This window comes from Dendrobates tinctorius, unplaced genomic scaffold (assembly GCF_039654945.1).
Source record: "Dendrobates tinctorius isolate UK_male_01 unplaced genomic scaffold, ASM3965494v1 ptg000008l, whole genome shotgun sequence".
Classification (NCBI taxonomy): Eukaryota; Metazoa; Chordata; class Amphibia; order Anura; family Dendrobatidae; genus Dendrobates; species Dendrobates tinctorius.
In genome coordinates this window covers 42,187,663-42,210,713 of record NW_027361676.1, presented here as the reverse complement: position 1 = coordinate 42,210,713, position 23,051 = coordinate 42,187,663, and the positions used below count along the sequence as shown (strand labels likewise).

Below are 23,051 nucleotides of genomic sequence, written 5' to 3'. Positions count from 1 at the left end.
CAAATAACTCAAACAAAGGAAAGAAGAAGAACAGTAACGCCCCGGTGTTGGGGTGATAGTGTTCTTTCTTTTGTTTGAGTTACTTTGCACTCATGGGAATTTTCAGTCCTTCTCTTCTTTAGATACAGCCTACATCTTTCGTGAATATGTATTGTAAATTATTATTGGTATTCTATGAGATTAAACATTTGAATAAAATTATATCTAGTCACATTAGTAATTTTCTTTGTTTTTTGTATAATTCAAACACCGATAACTCAGGAGCTTCGTCTAGATGTTAAAATGTACATGTTATATTTATATTACAGGGATTTACAGTCCTAAACTTTCAGGTTTTCACTGTTTAAATATCTATTTCTGTAAGGTATTACTTTTACTTGTGTTTTTGTACTAATAAGATTTATTTTTTTGATAATTAAATTGATTAAAAATGAGACCACATGAGGAGTTTTTGTTTAGTCTATGTACAGGCTTTTTTAACCCCTTGATGACCGCCCATTGACTTTTGCCAACGGGGCTAGCCGGGCCTTATTCATCCGCCATAGAGTTTTCACGTCGGGCGGGGAATGGCAGCCCCAGCTAGCCCCATCGGCAATCGCGGGATCCCAGCTGTCCTACTGTCAGCTGGGATCCCAACCCCCAAAAATTAAATATTTTAATATTTATTCCACACGGTAAACACCATAAAAAATAAAAAAAAGCCATAATTTCTATTTTTTTCACTGTTTGAGTCACAAAAAAAGGCATAAAACGCGATTAAAAAATCGGATATACTCCAAAATGGTCCGAATAAGAACTACAACTCTTCCCGCAAAAAATGAGGCATCCCACAGCTCCGTAGTCAGACAAATAAAAGCGCTACGGGGCTGCGCATGCGGCGAGACCAAATCCTCTCCAATTATTTAAAAAAAAATTACTTTTTAAAAGTAGTAAAAAGAAAAAAAATTACATAAATTTGGTTTCGGTGTGTCCGACCTGACACGGAGACTAAAGATATTCTGCTATTTTTACCGCACTGGAAACTAACTAAAAATAAAACTCAAAAAACATTAGCGTAATTAATTTTTGTTAAAATTTTGCCTCTCCTAAAAAATAAATAAAAGTTATACAAAACATTATATGCACTCCAAAGTGGTGCCAAGGAAAAATACAACTTGCTAGCTATGCAAAAAACAAGCCACCTGTACTTTGAAATTTGCCGATTTTTAAATGGATTCTGATAGATATTCGTTAGATCCGTTTGAGCAGCGGCGACTTCGACGGGGGCCAGTTGTGGGCATATTCAGGACTTCACTGGCGATGTGTCATGGCGAGGAAGGGGGACAGTGTGCTGCGATGATTGCGAAGAGGCGAGCCTGTAGGCATCATGGGGGACGAGAATGACTGACTCGCTGACCGAACTTTCAGATTGTCCCACTCACTCACCACCTCCTCACTTCACTCTCTCTCTGTTGGTCTCCCCCAATTGGACCCCTCCTCTTCTCCATCTACACCTCTGGACCGCTGCTAAAACGGATCTAACGAATATCTATCAGAATCCATCCAAAAAACGGCAAATTTCAAATTAGGGGGGGGCTAACCCGTACCTAACCCCCCACCTGACACCCCCAATATCTCGGGAACGAAAGGAGATCTAACGTTAAGTTTTGCTGATCAAACCGGATCTAATGAATATCTATCAGAATCCATCCAAAAAACGGCAAATTTCAAATTAGGGGGGGCTAACCCGTACCTAACCCCCCACCTGACACCCCCAATATTTCGGGAACGAAAGGAGATCTAACGTTAATTTTTGCTGATCAAACCGGATCTAACGAATATCTATCAGAATCCATCCAAAAAACGGCAAATTTCAAATTAGGGGGGCTAACCCGTACCTAACCCCCCACCTGACACCCCCAATATCTCGGGAACGAAAGATCTAACGTTAATTTTTGCTGATCAAACCGGATCTAACGAATATCTATCAGAATCCATCCAAAAAACGGCAAATTTCAAATTAGGGGGGGCTAACCCGTACCTAACCCCCCACCTGACACCCCCAATATCTCGGGAACGAAAGGAGATCTAACGTTAATTTTTGCTGATCAAACCGGATCTAACGAATATCTATCAGAATCCATCCAAAAAACGGCAAATTTCAAATTAGGGGGGGCTAACCCGTACCTAACGCCCCACCTGACACCCCCAATATCTCGGGAACGAATGGAGATCTAACGCTAATTTTTGCTGATCAAACCGGATCTAACGAATATCTATCAGAATCCATCCAAAAAACGGCAAATTTCAAATTAGGGGGGGCTAACCCGTACCTAACCCCCCACCTGACACCCCCAATATCTCGGGATCGAAAGGAGATCTAACGTTAATTTTTGCTGATCAAACCGGATCTAATGAATATCTATCAGAATCCATCCAAAAAACGGCAAATTTCAAATTAGGGGGGGCTAACCCGTACCTAACCCCCCACCTGACACCCCCAATATCTCGGGAACGAAAGGAGATCTAACGTTAATTTTTGCTGATCAAACCGGATCTAACGAATATCTATCAGAATCCATCCAAAAAACGGCAAATTTCAAATTAGGGGGGGCTAACCCGTACCTAACCCCCCACCTGACACCCCCAATATCTCAGGAACGAAAGGAGATCTAGCGTTAATTTTTGCTGATCAAACCGGATCTAACGAATATCTATCAGAATCCATCCAAAAAACGGCAAATTTCAAATTAGGGGGGCTAACCCGTACCTAACCCCCCACCTGACACCCCCAATATTTCGGGAACGAAAGGAGATCTAACGTTAATTTTTGCTGATCAAACCGGATCTAACGAATATCTATCAGAATCCATCCAAAAAACGACAAATTTCAAATTAGGGGGGCTAACCCGTACCTAACCCCCCACCTGACACCCCCAATATCTCGGGAACGAAAGGAGATCTAACGTTAATTTTTGCTGATCAAACCGGATCTAACGAATATCTATCAGAATCCATCCAAAAAACGGCAAATTTCAAATTAGGGGGGGCTAACCCGTACCTAACCCCCCACCTGACACCCCCAATATTTCGGGAACGAAAGGAGATCTAACGTTAATTTTTGCTGATCAAACCGGATCTAACGAATATCTATCAGAATCCATCCAAACAACGGCAAATTTCAAATTAGGGGGGGCTAACCCGTACCTAACCCCCCACCTGACACCCCCAATATCTCGGGAACGAAAGGAGATCTAACGTTAATTTTTGCTGATCAAACCGGATCTAACGAATATCTATCAGAATCCATCCAAAAAATGGCAAATTTCAAATTAGGGGGGGCTAACCCGTACCTAACCCCCCACCTGACACCCCCAATATCTCGGGAACGAAAGGAGATCTAACGTTAATTTTTGCTGATCAAACCGGATCTAACGAATATCTATCGGAATCCATCCAAAAAATGGCAAATTTCAAATTAGGGGGGGCTAACCCCCCACCTGACACCCCCAATATCTCGGAAACGAAAGGAGATCTAACGCTAATTTTTGCTGATCAAACCGGATCTAATGAATATCTATCAGAATCCATCCAAAAAACGGCAAATTTCATAGTTGGGGGGGCTAGCTACGGGTTAGCCCCCCCTGGAAAAGATCGTAAATATCTCATTTTGTAGGGGTGATCTAACGTTAGTTTTGGTTGATCAAACCGGATCTAACAAAGATCTAACGAATGTAGTCATTTTTTACCCAAATTCTCACAAAGGGGGGGCTAACCCGGGGGTGGTTAAATACACTCAGTGTTGGACTGGGTTGCCAAGGCCCCTCCAGTAACATTGACTTTGGGGCCCACTTTTCACCTGCAAATATTACATGACCCTGGTTCACAAATTTACCTATATCTCTTTATAATAATAAAATGGGTAGTTTGGTTAATAAATGAGATGCTGCTTTTTTCTGTACAGAGAGATTCAAGTGAATTAAGACAAGTACAGCCCAAACAATGGGGTTGAGGGCCTAGATTTGCACAGGGGCCCACCAGGGGATTCCCTGCACTGCTCTCCTATTGGGGCTCTCACAGCTGCAACCAAAACACCGAGAACCAGCTGGAAGCTGTGCCCGTGTGTGCCGGAGGCCGTGCCCGTGTGTGCTGGAGGTTGTGTCCATGTGTGCCAGAGGCTGTGCCCGTGTGTGCCGGCGGCTGTGTCCGTGTGTGCTGGCGGCTGTGCCCGTGTGTGCTGGAGGCTGTGCAAGCATGTGCCGGAGGTTGTGTCCTTGTGTGCCGGAGGCTGTGCCCATGTGTGCCGGAGGCCGTGCCCGTATTTGTCGGCGGCTGTGCCCGCGTGTGCTGGAGATTGTGTCCATGTGTGCCGGCGGCTGTGCCCGTGTGTGCCGGCAGCTGTGCCCCGGAAGCTGTGCCCGTGTGTGCTGGCGGCTGTGCCCGTGTGTGCCGGCGGCTGTGCCTGTGTGTGCTGGAGGCTGTGCAAGCATGTGCCGGAGGCTGTGCCCGTGTGTGCCGGACGCCGTGCCCGTGTGTGCTGGCGGCTGTGCCCGTGTGTGCTGGAGGTTGTGCAAGCATGTGCCGGAGGCTGTGCCTGTGTGTGCTGGAGGCTGTGCCCGTGTGTGCTGGAGGTTGTGTCCATGTGTGCCAGAGGCCGTGCCCGTGTGTGCTGGAGGCTGTGCAAGCATGTGCCGGAGGCTGTGTCCGTGTGTGCCGGCGGCTGTGCCCGCGTGTGCTGGAGGTTGTGTCCATGTGTGCCGTCGGCTGTGTCCGTGTGTGCCGGAGGCGGTGCCCGTGTGTGCCGGCGGCTGTGCCCGCGTGTGCTGGAGGTTGTGCCCTTGTGTGCCGGCGGCTGTGCCCGCGTGTGCTGGAGGTTGTGCCCGTGTGTGCCGTCGGCCGTGCCCGTGTGCCGTCGGCTGTGCCCGTGTGTGCCGGCGGCTGTGCCCGCGTGTGCTGGAGGCTGTGCAAGCATGTGCCGGAGGCTGTGCCCGTGTGTGCCGGACGCCGTGCCCGTGTGCTGGCGGCTGTGCCCGTGTGTGCTGGCGGCTGTGCCCGTGTGTGCTGGAGGTTGTGCAAGCATGTGCCGGAGGCTGTGTCTGTGTGTGCTGGAGGCTGTGCCCGTGTGTGCTGGAGGTTGTGTCCATGTGTGCCAGAGGCCGTGCCCGCGTGTGCTGGAGGCTGTGCAAGCATGTGCCGGAGGCTGTGCCCGTGTGTGCCGGACGCCGTGCCCGTGTGTGCTGGCGGCTGTGCCCGTGTGTGCTGGAGGTTGTGCAAGCATGTGCCGGAGGCTGTGTCTGTGTGTGCTGGAGGCTGTGCCCGTGTGTGCCGGCGGCTGTGCCCGCGTGTGCTGGAGGCTGTGCAAGCATGTGCCGGAGGCTGTGCCCGTGTGTGCCGGACGCCGTGCCCGTGTGTGCTGGCGGCTGTGCCCGTGTGTGCTGGCGGCTGTGCCCGTGTGTGCTGGAGGTTGTGCAAGCATGTGCCGGAGGCTGTGTCTGTGTGTGCTGGAGGCTGTGCCCGTGTGTGCCGGCGGCTGTGCCCGTGTGTGCTGGAGGTTGTGTCCATGTGTGCCAGAGGCCGTGCCCGTGTGTGCTGGAGGCTGTGCAAGCATGTGCCAGAGGCTGTGTCCGTGTGTGCCGGCAGCTGTGCCCGCGTGTGCTGGAGGTTGTGTCCATGTGTGCCGTCGGCTGTGTCCGTGTGTGCCGGCGGCTGTGCCCGCGTGTGCTGGAGGTTGTGCCCGTGTGTGCTGGAGGTTGTGCCCGTGTGTGCCGGCGGCCGTGCCCGTGTGTGCCGTCGGCTGTGCCCGCGTGTGCTGGAGGTTGTGCCCGTGTGTGCCGGCGGCTGTGCCCGCGTGTGCTGGAGGTTGTGCCCGTGTGTGCTGGAGGTTGTGCCCGTGTGTGCCGGCGGCCGTGCCCGTGTGTGCCGTCGGCTGTGCCCGCGTGTGCTGGAGGTTGTGCCCGTGTGTGCCGGCGGCTGTGCCCGCGTGTGCTGGAGGTTGTGTCCATGTGTGCCGTCGGCCGTGCCCGTGTGTGCCGTCGGCTGTGCCCGTGTGTGCTGGTATAGAATAATCACAGAAGCTCCATGCAGACAATACACAGCACAGGTGTCTGTACACACTTCTGCACCATAGTCACCGTCTATACATTATGTGGCGCGCCAATGGAAACAAGTACGTCACTCTATCGCCCTCTAGTGGCAGCAGTACTTGGAGTCATGGGCTCCATGTCCCGTAATAACGCGTCAGGGTCTCTCCGTACACCGCAGCAGTTGTTCACATATCGGCCTCCGCCTCATTATAATATCCTGTTGCCCCAACCAATATATGTCTCCCGTCCTAGCAGGCTGTGTATACATGGACGCAGTGCGTGCTCGCTCCGGATAGAGGCGGGAACACGCGGAGGACGACAGTGATGACGTCAAGAGAAACAGGCGCGCCAAGCGAAAAGTCTGACATGGCGGGAGGCGGGAAAAGAGCGCCGCAAGCCGAGCAACAGGTGAGGGGGATGCGCTGTACGACTGTGCGGTACGGGCGGGCTATGCTGAGACTTGTTGTTCCCCAGCGCCTGGGCAGGGAGGACGTGTGTACAGTGGCCCTGGTGTAGTGTCCCTGCTGGATTCCTCAGTTATGTATGCACTCCTAGCAGCCAATCAGAACTCAGATTTTATATATCCAGGATGGTTTAAGGAGTGGGCCAAGTGATCTGATTGGCTCCTGTGTCTTCCATCCGCATCTTGTTTGATAGATCCTTGCCCCCCGTGTGGGCGGGATGGGTGCGCCGTGCCCCCCGTGTGGGCGGGATGGGTGCGCCGTGCCCCCCGTGTGGGCGGGATGGGTGCGCCGTGCCCCCCGTGTGGGCGGGATGGGTGCGCCGTGCCCCCCGTGTGGGCGGGACGGGTGCGCTGCCTTTTTTTTGCTATTTATCCTGAGTAGCATAATATAGGGCACCTAATTGTCTCCAGGCAGAGGGCTTGGGCAGCTACCATCTAGTTTCAGAGCCTGTCTTCCTCCTGATAACACACTGAGCACTGGCCGCCGTGGTTTCCAGCTAATGTCTTCCCTTTTATCTGCAGACTCGCGATAAAGTAACAGAAGATGTTAAGAAAAGGCGCTCAGATCAGTCGGAGGTGCCGCTCGGCCTGCGGCAGGAGGTGGAGACCTTATATAAGCTCTCTATGCCGGATGACTTCTATCAGTTCTGGACATTTTGTGCTGGAATCCATCCAGATGAGCCCTGCGGTAGGACACCACGGAGATGTCCATTGTGTTGTTAAATGCTCAGTGTTTCACCAATCTCTTCTGTGGGAGGAGTTCTAATTATTTTGGTATCTCCTCTCCCACCCTACTTCTCAATCTTCTGAAGCTTTAAACCCTAGAATGCATGACCATAAAAATCTACACTTTCACATACCTGGGGCCTTTTAGGCCAATGTGCAAATAACATGGAATAACTCAAACAAAAATAATTTTCAAAGTATATTTGAAAATTGCAAAGTAAGGATGCATTCCCACTAGCGCAGGTGTCTGCCAGGAGGAGATCTGTAATGGATCTGACCTGGTGACCCCAGCTAAGGCTGGCGGAATCCCGGCATTCCAGCAGCCTTAACTGGAGTTGCCAAGAGATCAGAACCATTACGGATCACCTCCTGGCAGACCCCAGCGCCAGTGGGAACACAGCCTAAGATGTGAATAATTCAAAACATTACTATGTGCAAAAAAAACCCAAAAGAGTAACTGAACGGGCTTACAACGCCCAATATACGCATTCGATATAACTCTTTATAATAATTTTTGTCTAAAAGTTTTTTATATAAAAGTTGCAGTAAACATGCTGCAGGAATATCTCTTTTCAAAGGTTCCTTTTCTACTTTACTAATGACCACAACAACTGGCAGGACGAGTTCTCTTGTCATCAAAACGAAGGCTTCTCTGAATATCCTCAAAACTATTGACTGACATTGTAGCTTTGTAATGTGGATCTGAAAAAGGGTTCATAAAGAGTTCTCTGATAGGAACATCGTATGATTTTGTACTCCCTGCCAGGAGAGTAAGGGTACCGTTACACCTAGCAACTCACCAGCGATCTCGACCAGCGATATGACGCGGTCAGGATCGCTGGTGCATCGCTAGGTGGTCGCTAGTGAGCTGCCACACAGGCAGATCTCACCAGCGACATCGCTGGGGACGGGGATCGCTACTTACCTGTCAGACGTGGCGATCCTGCGTCCTCCTGCCCGGCTCCACGCGTCGCTCGTCGTCACAGCAGGAAGCGCCGCAGGAAGTGGCCGACGAGGAATGATATAGGAGCTTCTTGCGCGATCAGCGATAACCAGCGGGGGGAGCCGGTCGGAGGTAAGTATCACATGCAGCGATATCGCTAGCAATATCGCTGCAACGTCACTAAATCGGTGACTTTACAGCGATATTGCTAGCGATATCGCAGTGTGTAACGGGGGCTTAAGGCCAATATAAGCATACAGTTTCTCTTTTATTTTTCCATGTTTTTTTTTTTTCTTCCTGTAGCGATGCGGTTTCCTTCTAAGTTAGTACACAAAACTACCTCATCTACAATATCATCTGAAAAAAAATGTACAGAACATCTCTTTTGGACAAGAATTGTGGAATTCCTACAGTTCCTTGAGCAACTCTTACAATATTATGTGATGGGGTTCGTCCAAGAACCTCGGCAGTACTGTTCCAAAAAACATTAGTTTTGGATGTTCTATTTGTACGTTCTGCTGGATCCATTACTTCATCATCTGAAGAATCACTGGACGATGAAGTAGAGACATTATCTGGTGGCATGTACTCTTTATCAGACAAAGAAAGTTCACTGTCTTCATCACTATCAAAAATGATTGCTTCGATTTCTTGGTCAATCAAACCCCTGGATGTAGACTGTGCCATTGTAACCTTAGAAGTCAGTAAACTAAAATGAAGAAAAAAAAAAAAGATTACAATCAGGGTTGTACCCTCTTTGTTAGTGTGTGTGCTAAGGGTAAAGTGCAGACCCCTCCTCTCACCTTCTGCAGGTCACCACTTTCTTTTAGGTGCAGTAGAAGCTTTTGGATTTTTGGAACTCAGAAAGTTTCTTGTTCAAGAAACAAGAAAGCTGACTCCTTCCTCCAAAGTCTCTTCAGCAAGTAACACACAATGAACAGTGTTCAGAACCTATGATTATGTCAGAGACGCATGACGTTGTGAGGGAGCCTCCTTCCCAAGATCACATGACCATGTAGTCAGGCAGAATTCACACTCTTCATAGCAACAGCAGAGTCATAAAGACTGAGTCAATGTCTTCCCCAGCAACAGTGAAGACAAAAAAACTTAGGATCACATGTAAACCTAGTACGGGCCTAAAAGGCCCCAGGTATGTGAATATGGGGTATTCACAAAAAAGAGTTGTTATACAGAAATGCCTGTAACATAAAAATAAATGAACAACTGGAAATGACAAACAACTATATACCTGAGGAATACCTAGAGTTTCAAAATTCTAACTAAAGTAATCTTGCACAAAATAGAAAACAATTAACAGGGCGGGCCTGCGAGGCCCCAGGTATGCGTTCTAGGGTTAACCCCTTAACGACCAGAGGTATTTTGATTTTGCATTTTCATTTTTTGCTCTCCTTCCCAGATCCATAACTTTTTATTTTTCCATCAATATGGCCATGTGAGGGCATGTTTTTTGCAGGACGAGTTGTACTTGTGAACGACACCGTTGGTTTTATCATGTCATGTACTCTAAAACGTGAAACAAATTTCAAGTGCGGTGAAATTGCAAAAAACAGTACAATCCCACAGGTGGTTTTTGGGATTTTCGTCACCATGTTCACTAAATACAAAACCTCACCTGCCATTATGATTCCCCAGGTCATTACGAGTTTGTAGACATCAAACATGTCTAGATTCTTCTTTATTTAAGTGGTGGAAAAAAAAAAATTCCAAAGTTTGTTAAAAATATAAAATTGCACCATTTTCAGAGACCCGTAGCATCTCCATTTTTCGTGATATCAGGTTTTTTTTTTTTTTTGCTCCAATCTGAGGTTTTTAATGATCCCATTTTTGTGCAGATACGATCTTTTGATCGCCTGTTATTTTAGTGAAATGTTGTGGTGACCAAAAAATGTAATTCTGGCACTTTTAATCTTTTTCTCGGTATGTCGTTTAGCGATCAGGTTAATCCTTTTTTTTGCATACTTCATTAGTTGCCATGGGAGACTAGAAGCTGCCATGACCCGATCGGATCTCCTGTATGTAGCAGAAATGCTCACTCGCTATGAGCGCTGACCACCGGGTAGTGCTCATAGCAGTCTGGCTATGACAACCATAAAGGGCTGCAGGAGACCTCTGGTTGTCATGCCAACCCATTGTTGACCAGCGACACCGATAGGTGGATTTCCAGCGCGTTTGCCGGAAGTGCGTGTTAAAAGCCGCTGTCAAGAGTCTGACAATGGCATTTAATGGGTTAATAGCCGCAGATGGATCGCGATTCCATCTGCGGCTGTTCCGGGCACATGTCGGCTGGTCAAAACAGTTTACATGTGCTGGGAAAGATGTCGTCTCATCACCAGAGCCCACATCAAAGGGAGAGAGTCTGACATCGGCGTAAATTTATGCCCTATGTTGGAAAGGGGTTAGTTGTCCGGCCTTAGGATACAAGTCTGCAGTCACTGTATGTGACTACAGACTTGTGAATCCCGACAGTGTGCCCAGTTCACTGCTGAGGTAGGTGCAGGCATTGGAGATGGGGGTCAGATACTGTCCGCAGTCTCCCATAGCCTGAGGCTACGGTATTTGCCTTGTTAGGGCTCATACTTGCATGCAAGAAACTCAGACGAGTCTCGCACGTCAATACTCGGATCGGAGTGTTCAGCTACATAGAAATGCATACAGCTAAACGCTCCGATTTGAGTGCCGAGCAGCAGTGCCGGGTATTGACGTGCGATACTCGTCTTGAGTTTCTCGCTTGTGAGTATGAGCCCTTAGTGTTGTGCTCTCACGCTTACACAGTGGCATATAAAAATAGCAACGCCCAGAGGATGAGTTAAAAATATATATTTATAAATATGTAATACCAGGGCTATGGAGTAAGTGTCCATTTTGGTAGAGTCACTATAAAATGGACAAACTCTAACAATATATAATTGGGTAAAGTAGTTCAGTGCAGGATGTGCTTGCGGGACAGATACATCTCAGCTAAATGCAGAGGTTCCTTAGATCGGGAACAGAACAGACATTATTTATAGGACATTTCATAACTTTCCCAAATTATTAAGAAAACAGCTAGTGAAGAGCGAGTGTGCTTGTTACTTGAGATTTCCAAGCATGCTCAGGTGTTCTCCAAGTATCTTGGGCGTGCTCAGTAGATTGTTTGTGTCAACGCAGCTACATGATTTGCGGCTGCTAGACAGCTTGAATACATGTGTGGAATGCCTGTTTGTTAGGGAATTCCCACATGTATTCAGCCTGTCTAGCAACCACAAATAATGCAGCTGCGGAGACCAACATAATCTACTGAGCACGCCCAAGATACTCGGAGAACACCTGAGCATGCTTGGAAATCTCAAGTAACGAGCACACTCGCTCTTCACTAGCTGTTTTCTTAATAATTTGGGAAAGTTATGAAATGTCCTATAAATGTCTGTTCTGTTCCTGATCCAAGGATCTCTGCATTTAGCTGAGATGAATTTGTGCAGCAAGCTCAATAGTGAGTATTTCCATTAATAGATAACAGACCTGAGTAAGGACTTGTGGTGTTTTTTTTTTTTTTTGTGGATTAAGTTGGAGCTTTTATTGGGAACATTTTACATAACGTTTGGGGTCACATTTATCCGGCGCTCTACGCTGAGCACTTATATCGGGTTTTCCATCTAAATCTGAGTGATGTAATTCACTGAGGCAGAAGTCTTACTCTGGATTCCGTCTGGCCTCTGTTCAGCAGTGTTCTCCCTCCCCCAAGATGTGCACAAAACTCTGGCTGACAGCACTTTCATACACACCTAAAATGACGGACAACGCTGGATCACAAGTCAGACGGCGTCCACAGTGCCTCCACCTGCCTCATTAGGGAATCTTCCGCTGGCAGTTCCGTCTGAATCATGTATTTCAGAGATTTACACGGAAACCCTGGTGTAAGCGCTCAGTGCAGGATGAAGAATGAACAAATCAACAGGTGAAGAATCGGTTTTATTTTTTATGCCGTTCCTCATGCAGTACAAGTGATTAGAGGCGACTTTATTCTTCGGGTCGATGCGATACCAGATTTATATCGGATTTGTATGTGTGGCTGCTGTCAAACTAAGGTTTTTTCAGTTTTTGCATCGCCACTTTCAGCCACAACATTTTGATCACTTTCAATTCTTATTTTTAGGGAATATTTATTTTTTTTTTTTTGTTACGTTCTGCGTATGGTAAAATTGATACGGCAGCTTTATTCCTTGGGTCAGTACGAATGATGCCACATTTATAGCATTGCTTTATTCTTAAAGCTATAACTTTCTTTTTTTTCTTCCGCTGACACCTTTAGATCAGTTTGTTTTTTGCAGGACAAGACGACGTTTTCAGAGATGCCATATTTATTTCCATTCATCATTTTGCTTGTGTTTTATTCCACTGTTTGGCGGTGTGTGTGTATATATGTATATGTGTGTGTGTGTGTATATATATATATATATATATATATATATATATATATATATATATATATATATTTATTTCACTAAAGCGAATCACTAGTGGGATTGTTTTATAGGTTGAGTCTTTCTGGACGAGGCGATAACAAATGTGTACTCGTTTTTATGTGAAAAAAATAAATTGCAAAATAAACGTTGTACCCGAAAATAAATTTTTATGAAAATAAAAAAAAAATATATATTTATTTCATGATTTTATTTTTTTTGGCCCACCATGGGACTTTTTTGCAGTCTGATCACTTATAAAGCATACCAATGGGGGAGCTTTGCTGTGCTTTACAAACTATCAGCGCTGCACTGATGGAGAAACCTGCTGCATCATGATCTGAGCATAGTGTAGTAAGTTTGCTAGCTCTGGTGACCCGGATGTCACTTTGGCAACGATTGGGCTTCCTCTGGTGCCGATTGGAAGGCAGAGCTAAATGCTGCGATTGGGAGCGGTGTGGGCCCTTCTCCTGGCACTGAGTGTCAGCTGTCAGAATTGGCTGACACCTGGCTGCGATCGCCCGCGCACAGCGTCCTGTGCGAGGGAGATCGTCATGACGTGTATATACCAGGGCTGTGGAGTCGGTAAGCCAAACCTGCGGCTCTGACTCCTCAATTTCCCTTACTCCAACATTGACTCCGCCTCTGACTCCCACATATATTGCTTATATTTAAGTGAAAAATTTATTGTAGTACAATGTGAACATCAGACATTTAATCATTATTGATACAATAATCAAGATATTTAGATAGAACATAATATATATTTATTGGAATACAACTTTAGAACACAAAAAACTGTAATAAATTGTAAATATGTAATACACTATGTAACATCGATTATTTATATATAATCACTTTGTAATAAACTATGTAAGTGGCAAAAAACAGTTTTCAACAAAAACATACTAAATAACATTTGTGCAGTCTATGAATTTGTTCTAAGAAATAGAATTGCCTCCATCAGATCCTCCTTCATAGATGACCTCAAATCTGACCTATTAATTTTAAGGCCAGAGAACAACCTTTCTACAGTAACTTGGGTTGGAGGCAAAGCCGTAACCACATGGGCTACATCTCTAACAATTTCCGGGTATAAAGGAATTGCCTCATGCACAGTCAGTTTTGATGAACGGTTGAATTTTTCTATTTCTTTGAGAGCAAGTGAAACATTTTGCTGAAATATGGTCAATCTGCTTGCTATAGAAGACGGAGTGAAATCTTTTTCCTTGTGGCAACGCTTTGCCTGCTCCATGTCATCCAAATACTTGTCAAAGTCCAACTCCTCATCTGATGAGGATATGGCAGCAGTAGCACTGTCAGGACCCAAGTCCTCTTGCGCCTGACAGTCCTCCTGTAGGCCACTCATCCTAACAGCTACCTCAGTCAGAGCTTCTTTTCCCTTTAGTAAGCTGTTGATCATCAAGCAGTATACAATGACTTGGGTCCACATAAACAGCTGCCAGAAAAATTTTATTTTCCAATAGCTGTGTCTCTCTTCGTTTCATTGAAGCAGAAATGCCATCTGCAATTAAACCGTCTCTTTGTGACAGACAAAATAGCAAGTTCTTCCACTCCCTTATGAAAATGCCAGGAGTTAAATCCTCAGCTTGTAATTTTTTAGTCACGGTAAATGTGTGATTAAGCAATTCCTTCAATTCAGCCACCTGTGTCCATTGACCTTCATTTAGGGTTACCTGAGGGTTCGCCATATCTATAAGAAACGGTTTTAGTTCAAGCAATCGCTCAATCATTAAGTGCTGCCCCACCGAGTGGCTTGATTGACAATTGATCCTTTCCCAGCATGTCTCTTCATGATGTAATCAATTTTAGGGGTTCTGGCGGCAATAACCAATTTCCTCACTTTTCCAATCAGATTTCCAGCATGTTCCTCTTACAGACTATCTCTTATTGCCAGCTGCAGCGTGTGCACAACACAGCGCATGTGATGAATAGCAAAGTGTTTTGAAGCAGCTTCAACAAGATCAATTTCTACAGTATAATTTTGCTGTTCTTCTGTAGTAATATCTGTTTGTTCCTCATTTACATGAACAGCACTGTGGCCTTCCATCTCAAACATACTGAATCCTAAATTTTCTTCTGGCTGTTTTTCATTACTCTCATTCATCAGTGTAATTGCACTTATCATGTTTGAAGCATTGTCCCTTACAATAGCAAGAACCTGTTCTTTTTTGAGTTCGTAATCTTGCAGAACTTTTTCCACTAAGGCCTGGAGAAACTGGCTGCTGTGATGAGCTTTAGTATCTTTTACTTCCAGTGTCTTGGTAACAATTTCATTGTTGTCACAAACGTATCGAACGTTGATGGCAAAATAGTTCACTCTGTGACGTGTTCAGGCATCCATTTTAAGAAACATGAAGCATCTTTTGAGAGTCTTTTTAAGATCTTCCTTCTACAGAGAGCACATAATAATCAACTACAATATTAGCATCAGTTACCTTCCTGTGACAGAGATGAGCAGCAGTACTTTCACTTTCTCCAGCTCGAGGCCCAGGAATCGGATCCTGTGCAGGGCAGGCACCCCTCCCCTCCTCTCTCTGGTGAAGACGGCAGAAGACAGGACAGAGGAGGGGATATTGCCTCCTGCAGTCTGGAGCCGGTGCAGGACGGGAGCACTGCAACATACGAGTTTTGATAGGTGTGTGCCCCTGCTTCTGGGGGGCACAGCTGCCCCCCCTGCCCCTCACTGGCTACAGCCATGATTCACACACAGCGTTTTTGCAGTAAAATGCAGTGACTCTGGGCATCCCAGCAAAGTCAGTGGGTTTCAAGATATGACATTCGCACACATTGTTTTGTGAGGATCCGTTTTTGGTCTGAATGAGCATGTCAGTTTGTGCGGCGTTTTTCTAATCTGCTTTTGCTACTGAAAACATCTATGAGCTCAAAAACCTTTCAGGTGATGCGGTTTTTTTAAAAAGCTGATCTGCTTTTGCAGCTGAAAAATGTATCCAGCAAATACGCTGTGTGTGAATGTAGCCTTAGATCAGGAATAGAACAGCCATTTATAGGACATTTTATAACTTTCCCAAATTCCTATGAAAAAATATTCAGCACATTCTGCATTGAACTACTGTACCCAATTTATTATATATTTTAGGAGTCGGAGTCGGTCCATTTTATTCCAACTCCGGCTCCACCAAAATGAGCACCGACTCCACAGCCCTGGTATATACAGCAGCAGTCGGGAATTGCTTCCCGAAAAACTGATGTAATTGATATGGTAGAATGGTGTCATTCAAAACGATCTCGTCCTGATTCTGCAAGACTTCATACTGTTTTATTGATGACTAGCTGACGAGCCCGGCGCTGCCCGGGCATAGTAACTAACTACGGTTAGTTATAACAAATTATATATCTCACTGTATAGCCCCGCCCACTCCGCATAGCCACATTCACTATAATATCCCACATTATGCTGTCAGCCAGAGCTACCGGACTACTACCCCTAATATCCCACATCATCCCGTCAGCCAGAGCCACCGGACTACCCCTAATATCCCACATCATCCCGTCAGCCAGAGCCACCGGACTACTACCCCTAATATCCCACATCATCCCGTCAGCCAGGTGTCAGAACCAAAGCACAGAGTGGATTTGCCCTCTCTTCCATTACGGGGATCCCTTTTATAGAAGCCTGGGGTTAGAATCAGAGCGCTGAGGAATTTGCTCTAACTTCCATACCAAAGATCCCTTTTAGAGGGAAGATGTGCCTACAGGATGGAGTATGTGTGATGGGGATATGGGCATGGAGGGGGGGATCCATTTCTGTCATATGCTCTCTGCTCCTTTCTGGGTGGGCAGACAATGGCTGGGAGCTTATGTTCCCAGGGATGCTAGCTTTCTCCCACCATGTCAGTGTCTGCTGAGGTGTTGTCGAGTGGGAAAACTGTTGCTCATATCAACCAGTCACAGCTCAGCTTCTTTTGAACAGCTCTGGTGAAATGAAAGATGCTTTGTGATTGGTTGGTGATATACACATACATTCATTTTTATATAACATAAAGTTATGGCTCTTGGAAGAAGTGGAGGGAAAAAAATTAGACCACAAATATGGGGGAAAAAAAATGTTTATTCATCCATTAGTGTTATATGATGTTTCGTCACCAAACACAACACTGACAGCCTTAATCAAGCTGTGCATATGGTGTATTTTAATGTGTTTTCTTACAATTTCAATATAATATGGAATGAAATGTTCATGCCAATCTTGATCTTACAACGGTGGTCTTGATGAGGGGGCATGTTGGAGTGAGTCACGCCTGATTCATTATAGGTGTGTGCCTCTTAATGAATTGAGAGCGTCTGACAAATAGCGTGTGCCTCTCCACAAGTCTTACTCTTGGGCCACGTTCACACATTCAGTATTTGGTCAGTATTTTACCTCCAGTATTTGTAAGCCAAAACCAGAAGAGGAACAATCGGAGGAATAGTATAATAAAAACACATCACCATTACTGTATTTTTTTCAATCACTCCTGCTTTCGACTTAAAAATACTGATGATGCTGACCAAATACTGAAGGTGTGAACGTGGCCTTAATCTTAAGATTTCTAGTACAAGGTATACCACAACTTGTCATGAATTACACGTGCTGTGTTGTCACACCTCCTTTGTGCCCCATTTGATTAGGTGAGAAAACTGGCGTGACAATGCAGAAAGTTGCAAAATTTTTGCACAACTCGGTGTTGTGTAACAGTTTCCCTATTTTCTTACACCCCAAAAATTTGAATCTGGGCTATAAAAAGTCAAAATTGTATAAATAAAATACCAAAATGTTAGTGTATTTTTTTTTCTCTTACCTTAGATGCCCTGACCTCCAGCCTCGGCCTCCAGCTTGTCGGCCCGTATGATATTCTTTCCAGTAAACACAAGGGGGCGAAGTCTGACATTAATTACAATTTGCACTGGAGGTACTTCTACGACCCCCCTGAGTTCCAGACCATCATCGTAGGGGACAGCAAGACCCAATATCATATCGGCTATTACAGGTGAGGTGTATAATTACATGATTGCACTGGAAGTACCCTGGTTATATTCTATTTGATGGGCTCATTTGGTATTGACAAATGTTTGCAATTTTAAAAAAATGTTTTTAACTTGTATTTCAGAAATGTTACTGTCCATTACCTCTCCATGTACTGGTGTTATGTAGATGCTGCTGGTTGACACTTACACTTACCTGACTGGTAGATGAGTCTGCTTGCATGTTAAATTTGTGGAATTACTAGTCACAGCCTGTGGAGGTCAGGGCATAATGGCAGATCTAGTATACCAAGCTGGAGTGCCACAGGTTGTGGACCACACTGGGGTTAGAAATGTTAAAATAATAAATGTATATACTGTATATGTAAGTATAATATCTTAAACCCTTGTACTGTCATGAAGACTCATACTGCTGGGTAACGTTCACTACATAATGAATACTGCAGAAGCAAAACCTAAACCATGGGGGGGGGGGGGGGATTTAATTTTTTCATTACTATTTTAACACACATGTATAATGAGAAAACGGGGGAAAAAAATTCCATTTATGGTAATGGTGAATGTTGCAATTCCAAACCATAACTCTACCCACCGCACTTACACAGCTGCGATGATAAATGAAGAAAATAAAGTTAAGGTTCTTGGAAGATGGAGCCAAGATGGGGCTTTCATGGTTATGAAAGAATTAAAAGGGTTGTCTTAAAGGGAATCATTCACCCCTTTTTTGACTGAGCTGCCGGCACCGACATCAAGGGCTTATCTACAGCATTCTGTAATGCTGTAGATAAGCCCCTGATGTAACCTGAAAGAGAAGAAAAAGGAGATATATTATATTCACCGGGGGGCGGTCCGATCTTGGTCTGATGGGTGTTCCGGTCCGGCGCCTCCCATCTTCTAACGGTGACGTCCTCTTTGCTGCTTGTCGTGGCTCCGCCTCTCCTGGCGTCTGCACACTGCAGCAGGACACTGCAAGACTTGAGCTGTGCGCTGGCACCACGACAGGCAGCAAAGAGGATGGCATCGTATGAAGATGGGAGGCGCTGGACTGGACAGCGACACCCATCGGACCGGACCGTCCCTCGGTGAGTATAATATAACTCCCTTTTTCTTCTCTTTCAGGTTACCTCGGGGGCTTATCTACTCCAGCATTACAGAATGCTGTAGATAAGCCCCTGATGTTGGTTCCGGCAGCTCATAGTCGAAAAGGGTGACCGATTCCCTTTAAGTTCCTAAGTGGGTAAGATTTCAGAGTGCTTGTTAAAACAAGCTATTTAGAAATTTCTCTTAATGGAAATCCTCTGTTTTAGAATACAAAGGGACTTTTAATCGAATAGTGTACTGTCACTGCTTCCTTACTAGCCACTGGCCTGGCTGCTTACCTAGGGATGGAGCTCATTACGAGGGCTGCTGCCAAGCTGTCTGGAACAGTAGATCTGATGAGCCTCTGCCCACATGCACTTCTGCCATGCTGCTGAAGCAAAGCTGCTTCTCTCAATCTGCAGAGAGCACAATTTGGACTGACAGTTCGACCATGCCACTGTCCAAACGGTCCTCAGGAGCAAGCCACCCCATGCAAAGCAGTAAGCTGTGAGCAGTGTGCTCCTGAAGCTACATCATGAGACCCTTTTATGGTATAATATGAGGGATGTCTGCCTACAATATGGAGATACTGGATAAAAACCATACTGTGTAAGTAAAGTCCGTGTCTCATTTCAGAGACTCTCCCGAAGAATTCCCTGTTTTCCTGGGCTCCAATGATGCAGTTAAAGGATGTCTCATCACTGCAACTGGAGATAATGTGTTCTCTGCCGTCAAGTAAGTGTCTACCACTATTATTCATTTGTTAAAAAGCAAAATAGTCCTTCTTTATTTATCTTGTAGACCACTAAAAAGTCCTCGCGCGCGCCCCCCCCCTTTTTTATTTTTTTGAGGGGGTACTTGTATCAGTTTGTACCCAAAACCCTTTCCATTTTACACAGGACATGGTCATAACTGCTTCTGCATTATGGAATCTATATAATGTACCATTTATTACTCAGACAGTTTGCAGTGAAAAAGCTGAAGGAAATCTCTGATAAAAAGACCGCAAACCTGGTGAAAGATTTGGTGGAGAAACTAATAGCAGCAGCAAGTGATCTTGGGTACTCGGTGGACCAGAAAACTGCATCCATGAAACAGAGAGACAAGAAGGTTGGTCTTCTAGGCTTCATTATTAAATATCATATTCTGCTTAGGCCTGCTTCACACTTCCGTTTTTGACCATCAGTCAAAATCCGCTGGTTTTTGAAAAAAACGGATCCGCCATTTTTTTTTTGGCGGATCTGTTTTTTTCCCCATTGAGTTGCATTACCGGTGAATCTTGACGGATGGCCATCCGTTGGATCCGCTTTTTTGCGGATCCGCCAATTTTTGCGTCTGCCGACATGCCTGGACGGACCCTGCAACGTTTTTTTTTTTTTTTCTTTGCTGCAGGATCCGCATTTTATAGTGCGCATGCCCAGAGAAAGGAAGTCAGCCGGGAATGTAACCCTAAAATCCTTTCTGGCGGACGACAAAAAAAATCTCTCAGCCTTCTTTTTTGCAAGCTAAACATTCGCAGATCCTTTAACCATTCTTCTTAGAACATCACAGTCCGCTCACTATCCTGGTGGCTCTTCTCTGAACTTGCTCCAGTTTGTTCATGTCTTGTTTGAAATATGGTGTCCAGAACTGGACACAGTATTCCAGATGAGGGCTAACCAAGGAGGAGTAGAGGGGCATAATTACTTCACATGATCTAGACACTATGCTTCTCTTAATACATCATAGAACCGTGTTTGCCTTTTTTGCTGCTGCATCATGCTGTTGACTCATCTGTAGTCTGATCTATTAAAACATTCAAGTCTTTTTCACATGTGCTGTTGCTTAGTTCTGTCTATCCCATATAAACAAAAACATTGACTCTGTTCAGGTTGTTTTAATCCTTCATCTTGTGTCTATTTCTTGGTAAAGTACACTAGAGGTTGTCCAACCAATTTTTTTTAAATTTTTTTTTCTACTATGATCATAAGTTGCACTCTTATGGGTGAGTGCATCATGATATAAACATCTTATGACGCACTCCTCACCTGACTGAAGCAGGCATTGCCTCTGTAGCTACTTGTACTGGATCCTCAGGGCTGCTGGTAGGGGAGCATACCCCTGTGTGTCTGTGTGTGTGTGTATATTAGTTTTTTTTCCTAGAGCCATAACTTTATTTTTCCATCCTAATAGCCATATGAGGGCTTGTTTTTTAGCAGATCGAGTTGTACTTTTGAATGATAAAATAAATTGTCATGTGATGCACTGGAAAGTGGTAACAAAATTGCAAGCGTGTTGCAATTGCAAAAAAGTTGTGTTGCACAATTTTTTGGGTGGAGGGGGCCCAAGGTGGTTTGCACGTTAATGACCAAGCCAATCTTTACAATTCTGACTAGTGTCACTTCAATGGATTCCACTGATTCATGAAGAACAATGTCACAAAAAGTCTGTGGTAATATTTCTTTGATATGACTTGTGTTTATTTGTGGGGAAAAAAAATTGGCGAAAATTTGGAATATTTAGCAATTTTCAAACTTTAAATTAGAGATGGGTCGCACAAAATACCGTATATACTCGATTATAAGCCGAGGCACCTACTTTTGCCACGAAAAAATGGGTCAGCTTATTGACTCGAGTATAAGCCCGGGTATGCATTGTCCCCTCATCCCTATGTGGTATGCATTGCTCCCCTGTCATTGTCCCTCCTGGGATGCATGGCTCTCCAGTCCTTATTCTGTATGCATGGCTCCCCTGGTCCCTCTTCTGGTATGCATGGCTCCTTATCCCGATGTATGATTCCTGTTAAGATATATATATATATATATATATATATATATATATATATATATATATATCTATATCTCATCAATTTTTAATTTACCTGCCTGCGCTCCCTCGGTGGCACTGCATCTTGTTCCGGCTTCCAGTAGCTTTCTTCCAGCCGAGCGGTCCTGTGGTACCGCTCATTAAGGTAATGAATATGTACTCCACGCCTATGGGAGTGGAGATGCGTGCATATTCATTACCTTAATGAGCGGTACCACGTGACCGCTCAGCTGGAAGAGAGCTGCTGCCACCGGAACGAGATGCAGTGTCACCGACTCGCCAATGGCGTGCAGGTGAGTGTGTGCTAGAAGCCTGCGGCTGGCACTGTGCGCTATTACAGCAGCGGCACAGGTTTTAGTCACAGCCGCCGGCTCCTGGCTCTGTGACCCGCAGCTCTGTCGCTCCGCCTCCCCTGCTGGCTTTTGGGACCATGTGTGTACAAAAAAAAAAACAAAACAAAAAAAAACTGAAAACCTTGCTTGTACACGAGTATATACGGTAGTTAATAACCTTTATTCGGACTCCCATGACAGCACCACGAGAGAGGGGATCCGCCCTATAGGAACAGGAAACCTACAGATACAAAAGGGCGGCACCTCTCCCACGCATCAGTTGGTTTCCTGTTCCTGAGGGGACGGGATCCTACAGAAGATTTGGATCCCAGGCCGGCCAGCCGACACCGGTAGCGAGGGGGTCTCCTACCTCGGCCTGGTTCGGATTTCCTGGAAGACGCCACGGTGGCCCAGGATGGGTGTCACGGCGGTGGCGTGGACAGCAGGGAGCGGCGTCCGGAGGATGGCCGTCTCCAGGAAATTAGCCGCCGCCGGTAAGTATACCCCCCCCCCCCGGGGATTTCCGGCTCCGGCGGCGCACATGGGTGGCAGCGCTGTGCAGGGGGCTGCGACCGGCGCTGCTCCGAAGCTCCCGGGCGTCCCGCGGGGCTTCCGGCGTTTCCGGGGTAGCGGTGACGTCAGGGGGCGGGCGGAGGAGGCGCTTCCGGGTCAGCGCGCCACTGCGCATGCGCGGCAATTCCAAGATGGCGGCGCCCATCGGAAACACCGATGGCGCGAGTTCGGGCGCCAGCTGGGGTAGGGAGCTCCGTTAAGGGGGGGGGAGGGGCGCGGCATGGATACTGCTGACCGGAGGAGGGGGTATTTAGGCGGGACCCGGGCAGGGTTCCTTGCCTTGGCCACATTACTACATGCAGCAGTGTGCAGCAGCAGCAGTGGTAATGGAAAGCGATCGAGAGCAGCAGCGGCAGAAGCAAGGGCAGCAGCGGCAAACATCACTGCCGCCCCTGGATGACCTTCGGCAGGTCAAACAGAAAAAGAAAGGGTCCCGTGACAGTAATGCGGGACGAAGTGACCAGTCCACTCGTAAGAGCTCCTCCAGGCAGACAGGAGCATCGACCGAAAGAATTCCCCCTCGTTCTCCGGTACTTGATTGTGGCACTGGTAAGTGATCTTCGTGAAAGTTCACTCAGTGACGGGACCCCCCTTCTGTGT

At 46.1% G+C, this 23,051-nt stretch overlaps 1 protein-coding gene across 2 annotated transcripts in view; it reads left to right on the top strand.

The window, feature by feature from the left end:
* The first annotated feature begins 6,310 nt into the window (after nucleotides 1-6,310).
* Nucleotides 6,311-23,051, top strand: part of HPF1 (histone PARylation factor 1) — a 44,010-nt gene continuing 27,269 nt past the window's right edge. For both annotated transcript variants that reach the window (XR_012232549.1, XM_073577291.1), the window contains exons 1-5: nucleotides 6,311-6,470; nucleotides 7,048-7,213; nucleotides 17,483-17,666; nucleotides 19,378-19,476; nucleotides 19,701-19,851. Coding sequence is in view for 1 of the 2 variants with exons in the window: in XM_073577291.1 (XP_073433392.1) it covers nucleotides 6,387-6,470; nucleotides 7,048-7,213; nucleotides 17,483-17,666; nucleotides 19,378-19,476; nucleotides 19,701-19,851 (684 nt within the window). In the remaining variant the exon portion in view is untranslated. The remainder of the gene's footprint in view (nucleotides 6,471-7,047; nucleotides 7,214-17,482; nucleotides 17,667-19,377; nucleotides 19,477-19,700; nucleotides 19,852-23,051) is intronic.